The following is a 19115-nucleotide window of genomic DNA, read 5'->3' on the forward strand; positions in this document are numbered from 1 at the left end:
CACTGCAGCTGTCTCGGAGAGTCTACAAGGGAATCCCCCTGCAGCTCCGAGGAGAGGTGTGGTGTCTGCTCCTCGACATTCCCAAAATAAAGGAGGAGAAGAAAGACTTCTACGAGGTTTGGAAGAGAAGCACCCCTGCAGTCCTCCTCTCCCCGCCCCTCCCGCCCTCCTCTCCCCGCCCCTCCTGCCCTCCTCTCCCCGCCCCTCCTGCCCTCCTCTCCCCGCCCCTCCTGCCCTCCTCTCCCCACCCCCCTCCTGCCCTCCTCTCCCCACCCCTCCTGCCCTCCTCTCCCCACCCCTCCTGCCCTCCTCTCCCCACCCCTCCTGCCCTCCTCTCCCCACCCCCTCCTGCCCTCCTCTCCCCACCCCTCCTGCCCTCCTCTCCCCACCCCTCCTGCCCTCCTCTCCCCACCCCTCCTGCTCTCCCCGCCCCTCCTGCCCTCCTCTCCCCGCCCCTCCTGCCCTCCTCTCCCCACCAGTCCTGCTCTCCCCGCCCCTCCTGCCCTCCTCTCCCCGCCCCTCCTGCCCTCCTCTCCCCTCCCCTCCTCCTCTCCCCACCCCTCCCCTCTTCTTCCCTCCACTATCCGTGTCGGGGTGAACTCAAACACACACACACCCTGTAGTTTACACTCCTGTTCCCCCTCTCCGATGTATACAATTTCAATGCAGCATAGCCACCTTCACTAAGGCACGGGCCTCATAAAGATTCATAACCAAGTGAGCAAGCACCGACTTTATTTGATTTTGCAGAGAGCTCAATCATTATTATTGGAGAGAGGGTGTGTGTGTGTGAGATAGAGAGAGAGGGAGATGACACAAGAGGACTTCCTGGGCACAGCTGAGCTTTATTAGAACTCAATAAAAGGTTGTCCAGATGGATGAATGTGAAGTCTCATTCGTCAGTGGACCGCTCTCTCACACACACACACACACTCACACACCCTTTTGTCTCCCCTGTCATTAGAAGCTGAAACTGCGAGCCAAAGGCATGTCACCTGACATCCGTCAGATTGACCTGGATGTGAACCGCACCTACAGGGACCACATCATGTTCATGCACCGCTATGACGTCAAGTAAGTACTGCTACCCCCCCCCCCCACAACTGACCGGCCCGAGAGATATAGGAGTCTGTATGGATCACCGGCTGACATTTCCCAGGCTGGAAGTGAGAGAGAACACGTCCCCTTTTTAAGGTTATTACTTCTGCTTAGTGAGGTCGTGTTGACAGCAGGATCCTGGGAGGTCCGTATTAACCCTCAGGGTGCCAGAGAGCAGCTAGAGTTCACACGGACTGACCAGAAAACCAAATCTACTGCCTCAGTATTCAAACGTATCTTTGTGACGCACCCGCGAGCCGAAGAGAAGCATGTGCTACTGTGCAACTAGGAGTGGAGCTGTTGTATTTAGTAAGGCTTGTTGCTTTACTAAATACAACAGTGTGAATATTGATCTGTGTGTGTGTGTGTGTGTTCACAGGCAGCAGGCTCTGTTCCACGTGTTGACAGCCTACTCCATGTACAACACGGTGAGACACACTTCCCCTCCTCTTCCTCTTTAACGCCTCTCCCTCCCTCTCTTTTCTCTACCTCTCCTTCTCACCTCCTCTCTCTCCCTCTCCTTCACTTTTACTCTCTCCTCTCGTTCTACTCCCTCCCTCTCTCCTCATCACTCTCCAGAATCCTTCTTGTCTACCTTCCATCCACACTAACGGCCTCTCCTGTCTTTCTAGCCATTGTGTGTGTGTGAATGTGCTGTGTGGAATCTCAACTGTGTGTGTGTGTTTTAGGAGGTTGGGTACTGCCAGGGTATGAGCCAGATCACAGCTCTTCTGCTCATCTACATGAATGAGGAGGATGCTTTCTGGGCCCTGGTCAAACTACTATCTGGACAGAAGCACTCCATGCATGGTACACACACATACAATACGATACACACACTAAAATCACTTTAGAAAGTCATTGTACTATACATGTGACATATCCAATGTTAAACTGGGTTCCAGAACATAAACAAAACTGTCCAAACCCTCCTATAAGGACACTGCAGTGTTCTATGTAGAGTATAAACACACACTCCAAGTACAGTACACACACCTTGAAGGATTCATGTCTTGGCCCAGAGAAGAAGGAAAAAAACGCCATTTAAGGCGAACAAACCCTACAAACTGTACTGTACTATGAGCAGAAACACATCAGTCATGCCTAAGCTGCTCATTCACTCTCACATTCATGAAATGCTCTATGATCTCTCCAAACCAATGTGGGCAGACTGAAATATTCACTTTTCATCTGTTCCTTTCTCTCTCTCTCTCTCTCTCTCTCTCTCTCTCTCTCTCTCTCTCTCTCTCTCTCTCTCTCTCTCTCTCGTCCTCCTCCAGGGTTCTTTGTCCCTGGTTTTCCCAAGTTGATGCGCTTTCAGGAGCACCATGACCGCATCCTTAAGAAGATGATGCCCAAACTGAAGCAGCACCTGGTGGGCAATACAGAGTACACAGGCACAGGCACACACACACACACAGACACAGGCACACACACAGGCACACACACACATACAAACCAGTAAATCTGTGCAGGGGGTTGGTAAATAAACGACAGGCCTAAGCCTGCTGGTATGGGGGTCTGGCTGAAGAGCAGACAGCAGCCTTTGATGTGGAGAGATTAAAGGGGAATGGAGTGAGAGAGAGAAATGTCATGTAGCGCGCACACACACACACACACACACACACAAACACACAGCCTGCTACTGACTCAACTTTATTCTACTTTAATGTTAAACCACTGGCTTACTGTCTGATTCACCACCTTTAAACCGATGACACACTCACAAATGATTTGCCTATGTTGCCAGGACACCCAGGAGGTGTTCACCAGCCTGTACACCATGAAGTGGTTCTTTCAGTGCTTCCTGGACAGAGTGAGTGACCTTGTGAATGCAGCCCTGTCTGCTGTCAGCCTTAGTTTCCCTAATGTGGGTCAAAGCGTGTTCCAAATAGGGATTACAGTATTAAAGATCCTTAGTGTCTGTTTCTCTCCGTTTTTGTCTCTCTCTCTGGTAGACCCCCTTCACCCTGACCCTTCGTATCTGGGACATCTATATCCTGGAGGGGGAGAGAGTTCTCACCGCCATGTCCTACACTGTCCTCAAACTCCACAAGAGTAAGACATCTCACCATACTGGCTCATCGTTGGTCATTTTCCCTTGGTAGAGTTCAAATAAATCAACCTGCTAAGGAATCCTTCCGTTCTTCAGAAGAGTTTTGCCATCTTTGACTAGGTTTTTCCTCGTTTATTCTTGACGCGTGCTGGTGTGTTTCCAGAGCACCTACTGAAGTTGTCTATGGAGGAACTGGTCGAGTTTCTGCAAGTGGCTCTGTCCAAGGACTTCTTCTTTGAGGATGACTTTGTGATCGAGCAGCTTCAGAACTCCATGACGGAGCTCAGAAGGTCCAAACTGGAGCTGCCTGCGCCAGGTACTGCCCGGCATGTGACACACACATGTTCACACAAACACACACTATTACACATTCTCATGCAGCTTAGGGCTGACTTCTGTGCATAAGGTCACACAAGCACAGAATATGCATGTGGAGAACAACACAGTACACAGCAAACACACATATGGAAGCAAATGAGTGACGTCATGTTTTGGATTTTAAAAGGTTGGAAATTCAGGTTGCTCAAATTCGAACAGTAAAAATTCTGATCCCAAAAATGCAATCAGTGGTGTTTAAATGTCAATATTACGTATTCAATGCCGTTTTAGAATTCAAAACATGATGTCACTGATTTGCTTCCACACACACGCATACACAGAGACAAAGCCCTGCTTCTCGTGACTGTCTAGTAGTGGCACTACAGTAGTGGTATTGATAGTAATGGTGACAGTGGCCCTGTATCTAATCTTGCTTTATCTCTCTGGCCTAATCTGCCTTTTCTCCCTCTTCTTCCAATCATTGCGCCCAGCCTACAAAAGTATGGGTGTGAGTGGGGCCCACATCCCCTCCTACAGCAGTAACCGGTGGGCTAACCTGACTGGTGTTCCCTGTTCATTTTCTGTCCATCTGTCCCTGGCTCCGTCAGTCCGTCTGTCTGTCGCCTGTCTGTCCCACTGCCCACTGCCCCCTCCCCCCCCCCACCCCCTTCCCAGTGTTCTCTCACAAACACTCTCACAACCTTCCAGAAACGGCTTTATCTCAACCCGGCTGATTTGATTTGACGTTAAGTTGGAGCTGTGATAATGGCTGGATTCTCTCTTTGTTTCTTTCTCCTTCACACTCCCACTCTCTTCCTCTCTCTAACGGGACACAGATTGTAGCGATGCTGTGTAGATAGTCATTTACCTCTCACTGTGCATGAGCGATTATAGACTACGTAAGTGAAAATAATAGAATATTTTTAATTCTACGCTACAATGGCATCCCTCTGAGCCTACTTAAAAACCAAACAGTAGAGTTTAGTTTTGTCTCCCGGGTGATGACATGATAATAAGCAGTTCCCTTCTTCACAGGAGGCTTTTTGTTAAACTGGGTATGCTGGAGATCCACCCACACCCTGGAAATAAGTCAATCTACTGTATGAAAACCACTTTTAATATTATAGCTTGTAAAATGGTGAGAGTTTGGGTACAGCAATGTACCTGTTTAACTCTGTATACTTTTGAGGTGGCATCCGTCCCCTAACCTGGTACGCTAAGTCACTTCCTGTGTCCATGGACACACGTCACCTGGATGAATCCCCAATGAAGTGGCGTCCTCTCCTGTGTCCTCCTCATTCAGAGGGCTGGAGGGGGTAGAGCTGGTGTCGAAGGAGTTGAACTCGGTGAACTGTGACCCCCCCCCACACACTGTTCCTGGCGTTCCTCTGCGGAGCCCTCGTCTCCTTTCCTTCAGGACCTTGTCCAGAGGTTCTCACGTACAGGCTGAGGAAAGGACACGAGGGAAGGAGAACAAGACTCTCCATATTGCTCTCACTCGTTCAGTCTGAGGACAGAGAAACGCTGTGGAGAAACAGACGTTCTTTGTGAAAAGACACTTCAGTTTGTGGGTTCAGTACCAGTGTCTACACTTCCTGGTTCCTTTTGTAAAGTACTTCTTGAGTCAACCCCACTTCCTCCTCTCCAGCTGGTCTCTCCCTGTGGTCTATGGTGGTCGTGGATACACCTCTCCTCCAGACCCCCTTACATCTAGTACCACCTTCACTGTCTGTATATGTGTCACCTGTACTCTTCATTTCCTTTAATGATTTAAGATATATTAGAGATTTTACTATGGTATGATGTAACTATGACTTATGTCTTTAAGATCAACTCATTTTCAACTTTAACTCTTACATGCTGGTTGTACTGTAGGTGATGGAGTCTTAGATTGTTTTTAATCAAATCCATTAGTCAAGTAGTATTTCTGTATGACCTTTTAAAGTCTGAGTCCACAGCAGCTAAGTACACTTTAATGAAAGCAAGGGGACCTCAGAATTTCAGACTCAGACTTCAGTACTCTTTTTGAGTGGCATTTCCTAATTGGATGCCTCAAGCACTCTGGGAAATAATATCAAACACAATTTCAGATGTTTTTTTTTGTTTTTTTTCTGTCCTTGGTTGTCTCGCCTGTGAAAATGTGGTTGGGTGTTGTCATGAATGTTATTCTCTCTTTAATTTCCCCCCCTATGGCAGTGGTGTTGCATGAGTCAGTGTTACCCCTTTTAATGTCCGTCTGTTTTTAAGAACAAAGCGTCTCCAGACACTGTTGTTTTCAGAGTCTCTGTCTTCCACTCAGATGTTTCTCCTTTGTATTTGACCTCGGCAGGTAAAGAGGATGAGCTTCCTAAGAAGCCCCTGGGCCAGCTTCCGCCCGAGCCAGCAGCGGTGGTGAGCCACATGGCAAACGGTCAGAGCCACGCCCAGCCCGCCGAGCCGGCCAGGGCATCGAGCCCCACCCAGGACCGCCAGAAGGACAGTCGGCCCCCCAGCCGCTCGCGCAGGGACTCCCTGGAGAAACAGGCCCGGCAGCACAAGTCTGACAAGAGGGAGGCTCGTTCCAGAGGGTCAGGAGAGATCACCTCCGACCCCCGCAAGCCTCCCTCTGCCTCCAACCTCGCCACCCCCGAGAGAGGGGCCACGCCCTCCCCCGCACCCACGCCGTCGCCGCACACCCACCCCCCGGTGGTGGACGGAGTGAAGCCCCAGAGCCATGCCACGGCCAACCACAACTCCAATGCCGCGTCCAGCTCGCGCAGGGACATTGCCCCGCGCTGGGTGAAGCCCTCGGAGACCAAGCTGGAGGCGGCCAAGGCAGCGGCGGCCCGGGAGGTCCAGCTGAGCAGGGGGGCTTCCCCGGCCCCCTCCAGCCCAGAGGAGGCCCTGCAGGCTCAACGCCGGCCCCGCTCCAGGGGCTTGGTCCCAGGCTCGGACCGCGGCTCCAATGCCTCCCAGTACGACAACGTTCCCGGGGTGGCCGAGCAGGACTTTGTGGAGGTGCTGGAGTTGGAGCGGCCGCCGTCGAGGATGAGGGGCCCGCGCAGCGAGACTCCCTTCAGCCTTCCGCCCCTCCGCCAGGGCAGCCCCACACGCACCCCGAGCCTGGCAGGCAGCGTTGTCTCCATGGCAACAGGACCCAGGATGGTCAAGCATCCCCTACCCCCACCCTTGTCCATCGACAACCCTGCTGGGGTCAAGACTAACTACGGCCAGGGCCAGGGCCAGGGCCAGTACCACACCCCCCCCCAGCAGTACTCCCCTGGTCGGTCTGCCATGATGCCCCTCTTCCACCCCCCCTACAGCCTCAACATGGAGCCCCGGGGGGAGGAGAGGCTCTACAGACCCCCCTCCAGAGGCCCCCCGGCTCAGGGCCTGGTGTATGGGGAGCGGCCCTACGGCACCACCGGGCGGGCCCCCCCCAACCTCTCCCCAGAAAAGGTCCTCATGAACAACTCATATGCCACGTACCGCCGACAGACCCCAGGCTCCGCCCAGCCTCCACGGACCACCGCCCCCCAGGAGCACAGCGTCCAACTGGATAGCCCCGGGAGCACCGCCCCCCTCTACCTGCGCCAGCCCACCCGCCTCGCCTCCCCGGTGTACCCCCCAGTTGACTACCGGTATGAGGGGCGAAGGAGAGGAGAGCACACCCAACCCTACCTGCCAGAGGGACCAGGCAGGGCCGTAGAGGGGCCATCCTGGGGGCAAGAGGTTGACTCACCCACTCGTTCCCCTGGAGGTGTTCCCCGCTCACCCAGCTTCCAGAGAGCCCAGATGTCGCCCGTCCAGGAGTTCACCTTCCCGACTGGCCCCTATGGCCTGCTTCACTACAGGACACAGTTCCAGGAGCAGCAGCCCACCATAAGGCAGCAGCTCCCCCCGAGGTTCGGAGGACCACACTACAGGCACGCACAGGAGGCGTTTGCCATGCAGGAATCTATGTTGCTGTGAGAAAAAGGCAGAGGAAGAGGGGGAGAGACACACTGAAAGTGTAGTCACTGACACTGTGGCAAAGACAAGCAGCAGTCCTAGCGTTATAAGGTTTATTTGTTTTCTTGTTTGTTTGTGCTTTCTGTGTGGCGTACGTACTGACTTTAACAGTCATACTGCATCCAAGTTGCAGGACACCAGCTTCTGACATTTTTACTGATCACTTTTAAAAACTGATTTATTTTATTTTTTTGAATGTTAAATGATTAACAACAGGCATTGCAGAATATATCTTCTTAGAGTCTAAAATGTACAGTTAAAGATGTTTTGGTTTATATACTGAGTTATTTAAACTATCATTAGCAGGGGACCCTTCTCCTGGCAAGACATACTCAGTAATGTATTTTTCTTTGATCCACCTTTATTTTTTTATGCATTAGATCCAAATATCTACTTTAGAGGTCTATTTACTCTATATGCTTTTGAATATCTTATTTTTCAAAGAGAAGAAACAAAGCTATGTCAAATAATGGAATTATGTGACAGTGAGGATTATATCACTGTAATATATAAAAAATAATGTCCACTTCAATTCAATTTTGAAGCCGCTCAACTGTACAACAGTGAGTTTTTAAATTTTGGAATTTATATTTTTGTTGAGATTATTTTGCAGTCGACGACAGAACTATGACAATGACAGAAATTACAGATCACTGCAACTTGTTTCTGTGTCCCACGTGCAAAACATATGTTTGAGTCCTAGCGGTCGGTATAGGCTTGAGTCTAAATCCTATGTTAAGCGATAAAGTCCCAACAACAGTGACCTTGTTTGATGCTCCTGAATTCCACCATGGTTCCCTTTTGAATCTAGTTCTCTTCTGTAAAGGTTTACAAAAACATTGATTTAAATATTTCGGAAGTTGACAGTATTTTCCAGTCTTTCAGCCCATTGGAAGTGGCAGCCAGCATTATGGGATAGATGGGGATTGTGCTGATATTAAAGCACTACTATGACTTGTACTTATCAGATTTACATACTTTTATCATTCACAACAGGTCAGTGGCACTTTCACTCTTATATTAAGTCATTCCATATATACATACCTTTGCGCATTTGTGTGTAGTCACATAATTCAATTCTTAAACAGCTACTACCTTTTTGGCTGTACTTTTTTGATACACTCCATACAGAAACAGTAGTGATACTGTTTTATTATTTAAACATGCATTCCCTGAGGCATTCCTTTTTTTGTTAAAGAACTAATTGCAAGATGATTGTCAGGTCATTCTTCAGAAACTTTACTTAATAAAACGTATGGGGTGAGAGCTTCTGATTGTCTGTGTGTCAATTTATGTGTGGGAACAGGGCTGTGGTGGTTATTTTACATACTGAATGTTCAATCTTTGGTCTTTTGATGCCAACAAATGTATTAAGGTTCTTTAGTAGTTGTCCCTTTCTCTCACATTGCTGTGTTCCATTCTCCGTGTTTTAGGACACTCCTCCCTCTAGGGGTGAGTCTAATCTCTCTCATCGAAAGTTGCAAAGAGAGGATTTGTTCTTTTATTTTGAAATCGGGAAGGATTCGGAAGTCATGTTTCCTGAAGAACACTGTGCTTGCGTTTCTTCCACTTGTCATATAGTATTTAATATAATATCGCCACCACGTGGCGGTTAAGTGAAACTTGCGGCGTAGTGACCGAGTTCCCACGACCTCTAGGTAATCATTCCATGCACAATACAACATCTAATAAGTAATATAGTATGAGTTCACTTAACCGTGAAACTATAGTTTAGGTAACAATATTTAAATAAACAGGCACTAAACACTGTTACTTTATCTTTGGCAGTACAAGTAGTAGGGGTGGGAATCTTTTCAGAAAGGGTTTTAATCGCCATGAACGTTTGCAGACAAGGAATTTACTTTGGCAGGAAAATGCATACATTCAACATAGAGGAGTAAATCTTAAATAAGTGGTGTAAGTTTAAACAAGTCTAACTATACTATACAAAAGGTTCAAAGTCTAATTAACTAATGCTAACATATACTAAGGGGATAGGTATTACTTCACAGTTAAATGAATTATCAATTGGTTTGAGCGAGATTGGAACCAAGGGTACCGTGTTTTTTCAGTAGACTCGATGGTTCACATGAGGGTTCCTGAGGAGTTAATTTGTACAAGACAGTGTAATTGCCCTTATGACCTTTCGATTCAATATATGCTTACATATTTATTTATTTTTTACAAAAAATTGTGAATCAAAGTGAATCACTAGAAGACTGAATTGCGATTTATATGTGAATCGATTTTTCCCCCACCCCTAACAAGTAGGCCATTGCTATGTTTCCTATTTCAATGAAATGTAATAGAATCCAACTCTTACTCAAATGCAGATTTTTTTCCTTTGAATGATTTAATGATACACTCCATTACCTTCTCAAAGATGCATTTCCTTCCTTCTACTCACACATTACAGAAAGTGCAGCAACACCCTTGGTACAACAGTAATCAGCAGCAATTGAATCAAAACAGCTCCCATCTTAAAACATCTTGAGCTGGTGGATTGATGGCTTACTCTACTACAGTAAATGATGATTCAATAAGACCACAGGAACAAAACATATGTGCAGCTGAGTGTTGACATAATTTGTCCCCATGTCCTGTCTGTCAAAACCAAACCCTTCAATCAGAAATGTGGTGCACAACCCAAGTGCATCCATGGCTGCCATGCTGCGACTGGCAGTCTCCCTCTGTTGGTGGACCCAATGATGTAGAAGTTAGAACCCGCTCGGACACCATCACTCGTGAGCCTTCTCCGTGCTGTTCGTCCACACGGGGTTCCGTTTCTCAAAGAAGGCGCGTATGCCCTCCTGCCCGTCTCTCAGAGACAGGTTATCCACCATGACCCTGGAGGCCGTAGCGTAGGCAGCCTCTCGACCCTGGGCCATCTGTCTGTTCCAGCAACACAAGCAAGATCATGTACAATCATAGTGTATGGAGCATTTTTGTGTCATGTTGTGTGTATGAAAAAAACATTTCTAAAGGTTTAAAAAAATATTTTGACAAAAAGGTTAAGTAAAAGTTTAGAAAGGTTTAAAAAATATTTTTGAAAAAAAATCAAATACTTTGTTACTGTACTTCAGTAGATTTTTCTGGTATCAGTACTTAAAAAAAGAAAGTTCTGACAATGTTTTACTAATAGACTAAAAAAGGTAGTACTAATGACCACTTTTTGTCAGAGCCGCTTGATTACTTTAACTTAAGTAAAAAAGTGTAGTCAGTACTTCAATTACCAGAATATTTTTAAACATGAGTATCTGTACTTCTACTTGAGTGAAGGATGTGTGTACCTTTGCCATCCCTATTGTTAGCAAGGTTTGATAAGATTTAGGAGAGAACATTGGAAGACTGAAAGGCATACATCAACACACCTATAGAAAGTAGCCTTTCCAAGCGCTACGACAGGACGGCTGGTCTGGCACACCCGTCTGGCCATCTCCATTGTGACCTCCTCCAGACACTCCTCTGGAACCACCTTACTGACCAGCCCATGCAGCAAAGCATCCTGGGCCGAGATTGGACTTCCTGTGAACAGCATCTCCATCGCGACCTGAAGCAAACACAAATGTACAGTGTCTTTAGAGACCAATGAGAAATTCATTTCCTTGATTCCAAAGGAAATGAAAGTGTAACATTGTTGTGAGTCTTAGTGTGTGTGTGTGTACTCTCAAGTTCACCTTCCGGGGTACAGCCCTCCCTATGGCCACAGCTGGTGTAGAGCAGAACAGCCCCACGTTGACCCCTGGAGTAGCAAAGGTGGACTTCTCTGTTACCACAGCAATGTCACAACTTGCAACGAGTTGGCAACCTGCTGCCGTGGCAACCCCATTTACCATCGCAATAACAGGCACAGGGATCTCCTGAATTAAAGTCATAACCTGAAACCACAAAGGGAGACGGTGTGTTTGTAGTGTTTGTGGTCTTGTGACACACACACAGAGAGACTAGACCTCACCTCTGAGCAGGTCTGGAACACATTTTTGTGGTATTCTCTTCCCTGTGCTGACGTCAGTTCCTTCAGGTCATGTCCAGAAGAGAACACAGGGCCCTTTGCTGCAAGAGGAACATCAGAACATAGACCCACAACACTCACTTCCAGTAAAGGCCTGTCCGGTAAAGAGACAGCTGAGAGAGAAAGTTGTTCTGCACCGGTCATACTACCCTGCTCCTAATGGAATGGCTTTATATGCGGTCATACCAGAAATAATGATGACCCTGAGGTCTTCACTGTCGATGTCAGCTAGAATGTCCTCTCGCAGGGAGCCCAGCATGGCAAGGGATAAAGCATTCCGCTTTCTGGGATTGTTCAGCGTTATATTCCTAAAGAAAATATAATTTTAAGTGAAACTTAAACTTGACAGATCCCATCATTAGTGGATCATAGAAGGGCCAGTATCCAAAACAATGATTCCCCATAATGCAATGCAATGGTTAGTTTACATAGCCTACGACTCGAGCAGGCAAACTCATGAGTAAATCATCAACGAACTATGCTAACTAGCTACCAACATTGCATGACTAAACTTTCGGTCAGCGCAATTGAATCTTTCTCCAACCTTATTCCATTTTTTTGGAGCCTGACAGTAAGCGGATCCTTTTGGGTTTGTGTGCTTAGGGGACGTGCCCCGGTCAGAAGTGTCAACCTGCAGAGCTGGACGACATCAGCAGCTCTGTATAACAGGTTTCTAGCCATGTTTACACGGACGGTCCACTGTCATGTCAGAAATTGTGTTGGACTGCATTGACTTCCTAGCTGCGGCTTTCACAATAAAGGTTTTCCACAGGTCAGTGTGCACACATAATTATGCCATGTGATTAAGGCACTACACTTTAAAGAGACCATATTTCTTTCAGACCGATAATTGCAGGAGGCGGGTAGTGCAAGGTACTGACTTATCTAAAGTAAGTGTATCTCGTGCAAAATGTATGGCATGGGATTACGTGAGTGGTAGTCTGTTAACCTTGAGAGCTAACTTTGTTAATTAAGCTGCTTGTATTATGATTTATATTTTATAAACTGGCGCAGAGGGAAGCCTCAGTATACCTGCAGAAAACAACTCATAGCCTATGTATGGGGTGGAGTTCTGTGCGCTCATCTCGTCTGGAGTAGACGTACGTGCCACATTACGCACAAGGAGTTCGCCAAGTAGGCTGTGCTCACGCTGCTTGTAGCCTACTGGGGATTTTTTTTCTTCAGATTTTTAGTTCCTAACGTTTTTTGTCAACAACTTAATTTTAATCATTTTCTTTGTGGGAAATTTGATGAACGAACATTTTGTGTAGGCCTACGTGTGCCTAATGCGGTTGTATACGCTACAGGTAAGTTATTTTATGAAGAAATGTATTGTTTTAAAACAGTAACTTTAATACAAAGTTACATTTAAGCCTTAAGATAGTCTGTACATCACTGGACAAATTGCCCTCATTTATTTAAAGGCCACTCTTCAACAAGGAGGGATTGTCTAACGGAGCTTGTTATACCATACCTGATCCAGAATAACTCGTCGATCAGCTTAGGAGCTGTCGTGATGCTGTGCCATTGACTACCCGCAGCGACATCTCGCAATGCCTTGTCATTAGAGTGTAGTGTTGTGACATTGATGTCACATAGCTTAGTACAGGTGTAGCTTACTCGGAGAACAAGCAGTCTTTACTGATAGGTACTACTCAGTTTTGGAGAGAGGTATGTAACTTGGTACCATATGACTGTGGTGAATTTGTTGGCATTGACATTAGGCATATTGGTTGATTGAAAGGGTATTGCTTAGTTTCCTAGTGTTCTATTCTATCACCTTCAAGTTTAGTCAAACTGAAGTTATTTACTTATTATTTGCTTTTCATTCAGATCTAGGACAGATTGTAAATGTTGTCTTGTGAAATAGGGTGATTTGTATTTGAGCTTTCTGAGCATTTTTCTTCCTCTCTTCCCAGACCTTGTTGACAGACACAGGAGCAGATGATTCTTCAGAGTGAGACCGGAAACGTTTCTGGACCTTTGGGGAAAGCCAGACCCTCCATGAGATGCCCACAAGTGGCACCAAGTCTCAGCCAGTAACCATGGATTTCCACGTAAAGGCCAATCCTCATCTCCAATTCGAGGTCAACGGAGGTCATGATGGTGGCCGTAGAAAGTCTCAGAGCCGGACCAGGAGTGTGAGTATGGGAGATCATGTTAGTAGAGAATGTACTCTATGTAATTACTGTAGTGTAACTTTGCACCTTGTTTTTTTTCCTTGAATTGTGCTCTCAAGTTGTGTGTGGTTGACAGCTGTTAGTTAAACCCTAACCCATGTAAGACCTGACAATGAAGCGTTCACTTTCCTTGTGTATCAAGTTCAGAACTGAATCTTTTTGCACTGTATTTCTGTCGCTATACACAAGCCCTGACAGGTACACTAGGTTCTGTTTATACAACAAACAAACTTCCTGCTTCATCTGTGACACTGGATTAAGTACTGAATCCAGTCGCATGCCTCAGGGGTGACATTCACATACTCTTAAGAGTCAAACCGGTTAAGCTGCAGTTTTCTACCCCATAACTCATCACTCATTGCACATAAATCTCCAAGTCAGTTTGGTTTCAGCAGGGTGTTTTCGCAACAGTGAGTATGTGGGTGGGTGTGTGTGTGAGTATGTGGATGGGTCGGTGGGTAGATTTTTTTGTGTGTTGATAGGTATTGAGAAAAACAGGTTTTTTATGTCACTACGTCACTACTCAAAGTGGTAAAGCATCCAGCTACCAAGGCAACCCTGTTCACAATGGCAGTCCTGGGATCTATATAAAGCTATCATCCGACTATCTGGGGCCTCGTTGTGTATGCTGTGAGGGTAAATGCCTATTTCCTGAACCCATCAGGTCTGAATTTAAACTGACTGCTGCAACATTTTGGGCCTTTTGACTCTGAGTATTATCTTGACTGAAACAGACCCCAGGGTGCAGTGGAAAAATCAATAGTCACCCAGCAGCTAAGGCAGTGCTGTTACTGGATACCCCATTGTGTTGTGTTCAGGGGCTGTGCTCTCTTAAGTGGGCCAGGTAGAGATGTAGGTTGAAAGGGGGTGGGACAAGGGGTGGGGGTTTGGGGAGGAGGGGGAGGGGGGGGGGGGTGCTCAGTCCCCTCCCTATGGGCGGGGGTCTTTGAGCCAAGTGGAAGAGGGGAGAGAGCTGTGAAACCAGGGGTGAGGGAACAAGAAGCCCTGTGTTCTCACTGAAGTGCGTGGCTCTAACATACACACACAGACACACCTGTGAAAGACAGCAGCCAGAAGGGTGAATTTATAATGAAGAGAGAGGCCAGGGCTACACGAAGCAGGGTCTTTTGGTCTATGTGGCATGGTATGAGAATGTGTTTGTCATTGCAGTAGATATTACATAGACAGTAGACATTGGCAATGCGACTTTGTCATTCACTGATAGTTGTTGACCTGTACTGTATCCCCCCCCCCCCCCCCCCCCCACACACACACACACACACACACACAGAAGGACCAGGCACTGCAGTTCTTGAGCCAGGAGGAGCAGGAGTGCATCCTGTTCTTTGAGGAGACCATTGACTCTCTGGAGGAGGAGTTTGAGGAGGGGGAGGCCCACAAGAGGCAAGAGGAGGCAGGTAGCCCCGTGGACGTGTGTGATGGACCCCCCACCTTAGCATCCACCCCCAGGTCCCACCCCAGCACCTTGCCCCCATTCAGCCGCGACACCATGGACTCCAACCCGAAAGACCAGGACATTATAGACCTGGTTCGGCCAGAACCAGGGCCAGCCCAGGCCAAAGAGAAGATGTTCAACCCAGCTATGCCAGGTACACTAGTCTACCTCAATCTCGAGATAATCCTCAGAAAAGGTATTGAACCACCCATTCTGGAATTGAGAGAGCAAATTTCTTTATGTTAACTTATCCATCTTTCTGCCTTCCAGATTTCCAGAGCATGGCTGTGAATCCTCAGAGCCATATTGAGATGAAGCCACGACGTGAGCCAATAAACAACTTCCCTGCAGAGTACAACCCTCCCCTGCCCAGCGGCAGCCAATCAGGGTCTGCAGATAACTATGGCCACTCCCAGTACCACCCTGTGGGCTCCATCCCCACCCCTGTCCTTATTGCTCAGAAGATCGCAGAGAATCAAGGAGGCGGAGCCACTAATATTGACCCCTCCCTTCTCCGTCGTAGAAGTCTGGACTCCGAGAGAATGCCCACCTCCCCCGACCACAATGTCAAACATGGTCCGCCCACATCCACCAAGCCCAGCCGCTTTCCTGGCAACATTAGCATGATAATGGGCAGCAAAGAGCACCATGGCCAATCACTGACCAGCGTGAACCTCCAGGACAGGAGGGCTCAGATGCTGGCTAACCTATCAGGGACGGCGCACCCTCTGGAGATGGAGCAGCCCCATTTGACGTCCCAGCTGACTGCCCGCAATGTTCCCACCCGCAGTGTCTCCTTCAGGGACCCCACCCCAGATAAGTCCAGGATGGAGGCACTGTCCAAACTGGGCCTGACCCGAAACAGAGCTATGTCTGGGGACCGAACCAAAGTCCCTGTCCTCACCTCCACCCCTTCGCCTTCCCCAGCACCTGCAAACCCCTCGCCTCCTGCAACAGTCAGCTCTGAGCCAGTCCACCATGAGCCCAAGTCTGTCTCCCCTCCATCTGAAATCTCCTCGCTGGACTTTAACAGTTACGGTGGGAAAAGTATTGTGGTCCACCCTTCTACAGCCCCTAGGAGTGATGTTACTGTGTCCAACAGCCATGATACTAAGATCCAGCCTGCGGTGCTGGCCACACCTAGTGACTTCAACAGCTATGGTGGGAAGAGCAAGGTCATGACCCCTGCCCCTGGTCCTGAGGTCAGGAGTGACCTCCCAGATATCCTGAGATCCCACAAAGCTGTGCTAGCCCCAGCTCCAGCCCTAGCCCCAGGCCCAGCCAAGCCAGAGGCCCTGCCTTATGAGCTCAACAGCTATGGGGGCAAGAGTAGAACCATGACACCATCCTCAGCAGCACACTCCACCCCAGATGTGTCCACACACTGCCCAGTAAAGACCTCCAGAGCCCCAGCCCCTTCCCCGGCCCCCAGGCCTACCCGCAGCCAAGCTCCCCCTAGCCCTCAGAGAAAGATGTCGCTTCCCTCCTCTCCAGAGCCCCGGAGGAGGTCCATCTCCAAGCCCCCCTCGTTCCGTTCCCAAGGGATCACCGTGCAGTTCTCTGGACGGGGAGCGACGGATGAGTCACGGAGGGAAGCCCTCCGGAAACTAGGACTGCTGAAGGAAACTTCCTAACTCTGGGCCGTCAACTTCATGTTCCCCTTCTTGGAGTCCCACTGTTTGATGGACTGGGGTTTCTGTCTTGTGACACGTGGCATGAGACCTACTTTATCCATAGAGTGAATGAAACAGGATATTGTATGTACTGTAACCTCAACAGCTGTCTTTCAGTTCCTGGCCAATGGGAATGCTGACAATCAAGTTTAACAGTCTCACATGGTGCGGTTGCAGACACATGCACACACACACACACAGATCAAACACTAAAGCTTACACAAATCACTCTATTAACCCTGTCTTAGCTGTCATACAGGTCTTTATTGTTCTCGAACATTTACTTTTCCTCTTATTCATAACACACTGAATGCCTCTAAGATCATTTGAACCAAACTGACTCTTGATGGTGGAGCATACAAGTTCAACAAGAAATGGAGGAACCACCTAAATGTGTTGGCACATTTGGCAAGAACATATTATCACCTGGATGTCTAGGAATGCTTACAGTACTCTCACTCTCCAAAGAAAGCATGATATGATGAGGTTTGCTCTGTATGAAAGTGACATCATGTTGAGCAGTTGATGTTGGTAATGTCTTAGCCCTTATTTGTCTCCTAATAACTGATGGCCATGTTTTCATTAGTTTGTTTACTGACTTGGGCAGTTTTCCGCTATTCAACATTTAAGAACACGAGCAAGAATGGACTTTCAAGCACTTTCCTAGTGTTTGAAGGTTTCCTATAACATTCAGGACAGTATATGATAACTATATCTGTGGTGAATAGATCCAAGTAATTTACTCACACATATCATACTTCCTGTGCTGTAATTGACAGTTTCAGAGACAGGTAATCAGTAATAATTATGATGATTTTATCATGTTGCAATTATGCTTTTGGTATACCTAATACATGTCATATGAGGTAATCCTATTGTGTTGGGTTATATATAGGGGATAAAGAAATGTTGGACATTTTTACGGAATTGTATTGATTAACTCTGATGTGACAGTATGTCACTGAGAAGACACTAGACTTGAGTTGCTTTGAGCAGTGAAGGACATGACTGTGGTAGCTACCCAGTTGGCTGAGGGGTATTTACATTTAGTCATTTAGCAGACGCTCTTATCCAGACCGACTTACAGTAAGTACAGGGACATTCCCCCCGAGGCAAGTAGTGAAGTGCCTTGCCCAAGGACAAAACGTAATTTGGCATGGCTGGGAATCAAACTGACAACCTTCAGATTACTAGCCCGACTCCCTCACCGCTCAGCCACCTGACTCCTATTTTTATTCCTTCATGCCTCCCACACCGAACCAGACCATGAAATGTGGGCTGACTTTTACTACTTAGTTGTTGGGAAAGAAAAATAATATTCTTTAGCCATAAAATCCATTAATACTTAGAGAATAATACGTGCTTGTTGTTTTGCTGCTTTGTTGTTGATGAGTAGGCTGTTCCAACATGTTTAATGTAATCAAAATCAATGTTCCCCTGTGTGTGTCTGTGTGTGTGTGAGTGTGTGTGTGTGTGTGTGTGTGGGTGTGGGTGTGTGTGTGTGTGTGTGTGTTAGAGCCTCTGTGTGTTTGTCTGCGTGCATGTGTAGGTATGAAAGAGGCAGAAAGATAGATGTATGGTTTTGTTGATGTATATGGGAGAGAAAGATGTCCATTTCCATGCTTTCTGTATTTCTCATAAGACTCCGGTTTTTGTAGTTAATCTACAGTCATTTTGAAGTATCCTGAGTAGCGAAGAGTTACAAGGACGTTTGTATGTTTTATTGTTTTCTAGACTCCGGTTTTGTAGTGTTATCTACAATTTCTATCGAAGGATCCGATGTAGCACATTGTGCTACATAAATTGTTTTTGCACACACACAAAAACACAAACACACACACAGGGGAGGTGCAGGGGACAGTTTGCAGGCTCTGAAAATTCAAGATGCATAGGCTACGAGTCCAAATGAACAGTTCTATATTGTCTTTTGAGTGCTTTCTCCTCTAATGTTGCTGCTATCATGGTAGACGCAACATCTTTCCTTTCTATACTTCTTTCTTAACTCTGAAATGTCAGTTGTTTTGTTCAGTATGATATGCACACATGCACACTTAATGCACATTTGTAACTAAATAAAGAGACTAATATACATATTTGAGTTATTCGTCACAGGTCTTTTACTATGGAATGGAATGCACCATTAGATGGCTTATAATGATTGACTGTGGAGAATTATTCACCATGGCTGTCACCTCCAGTGGATCAGCTAGTAGATGGATGGATGAGATCAGAGAAAGAACACAGGATGCAAACAAGCTTCCTTTGAGTACAATATCTCGTCTTAGACTGGTATCTGCAGTTGTAGGCTATATTTGGTAGTTTCAACCTCAAT

At 47.1% G+C, this 19115-nt stretch overlaps 3 protein-coding genes across 4 annotated transcripts; 2 read left to right on the forward strand and 1 right to left on the reverse strand.

Annotated features, from left to right (window-relative positions):
- Positions 1 to 2: 2 nt before the first annotated feature.
- Positions 3 to 8733, forward strand: usp6nl (USP6 N-terminal like; the record flags this gene model as incomplete). The annotated part of the gene is made up of 9 exons (XM_062483643.1): positions 3 to 116; positions 965 to 1074; positions 1478 to 1526; positions 1788 to 1908; positions 2379 to 2473; positions 2849 to 2914; positions 3057 to 3156; positions 3318 to 3470; positions 5802 to 8733. Coding segments are annotated over 9 exons (2430 nt in total), but the record flags the coding sequence as incomplete, so codon positions are not given.
- Positions 8734 to 9568: 835 nt separating this feature from the next.
- On the reverse strand, positions 9569 to 12203 carry echdc3 (enoyl CoA hydratase domain containing 3). Its single transcript, XM_062483115.1, has 6 exons — positions 12019 to 12203; positions 11661 to 11782; positions 11418 to 11515; positions 11140 to 11340; positions 10834 to 11012; positions 9569 to 10354 (listed from the first exon to the last, which is right to left on the reverse strand). Exons 1-6 carry the CDS (start codon positions 12153 to 12155, stop codon positions 10201 to 10203), a joined length of 891 nt encoding a protein of 296 aa, XP_062339099.1. The 5' UTR covers positions 12156 to 12203; the 3' UTR covers positions 9569 to 10200.
- Positions 12204 to 12444: 241 nt separating this feature from the next.
- On the forward strand, positions 12445 to 18881 carry LOC134037654 (proline and serine-rich protein 2). Of its 2 annotated transcripts, none has more exons than XM_062483072.1 (4): positions 12445 to 12781; positions 13394 to 13615; positions 14946 to 15264; positions 15381 to 18881. In XM_062483072.1, the coding sequence occupies exons 2-4, from the start codon at positions 13484 to 13486 to the stop codon at positions 16742 to 16744; spliced, it is 1815 nt and encodes a 604-aa protein (XP_062339056.1). In that variant the 5' UTR covers positions 12445 to 12781; positions 13394 to 13483; the 3' UTR covers positions 16745 to 18881. The 2 variants fall into 2 exon arrangements, with proteins under 2 accessions (XP_062339056.1, XP_062339057.1); XM_062483073.1 differs by lacking the exon at positions 12445 to 12781 and adding an exon at positions 13031 to 13145.
- The last annotated feature ends 234 nt before the right edge of the window (positions 18882 to 19115 follow it).

This window comes from Osmerus eperlanus, chromosome 17, assembly GCF_963692335.1.
Source record: "Osmerus eperlanus chromosome 17, fOsmEpe2.1, whole genome shotgun sequence".
Lineage (NCBI taxonomy): Eukaryota > Metazoa > Chordata > Actinopteri > Osmeriformes > Osmeridae > Osmerus > Osmerus eperlanus.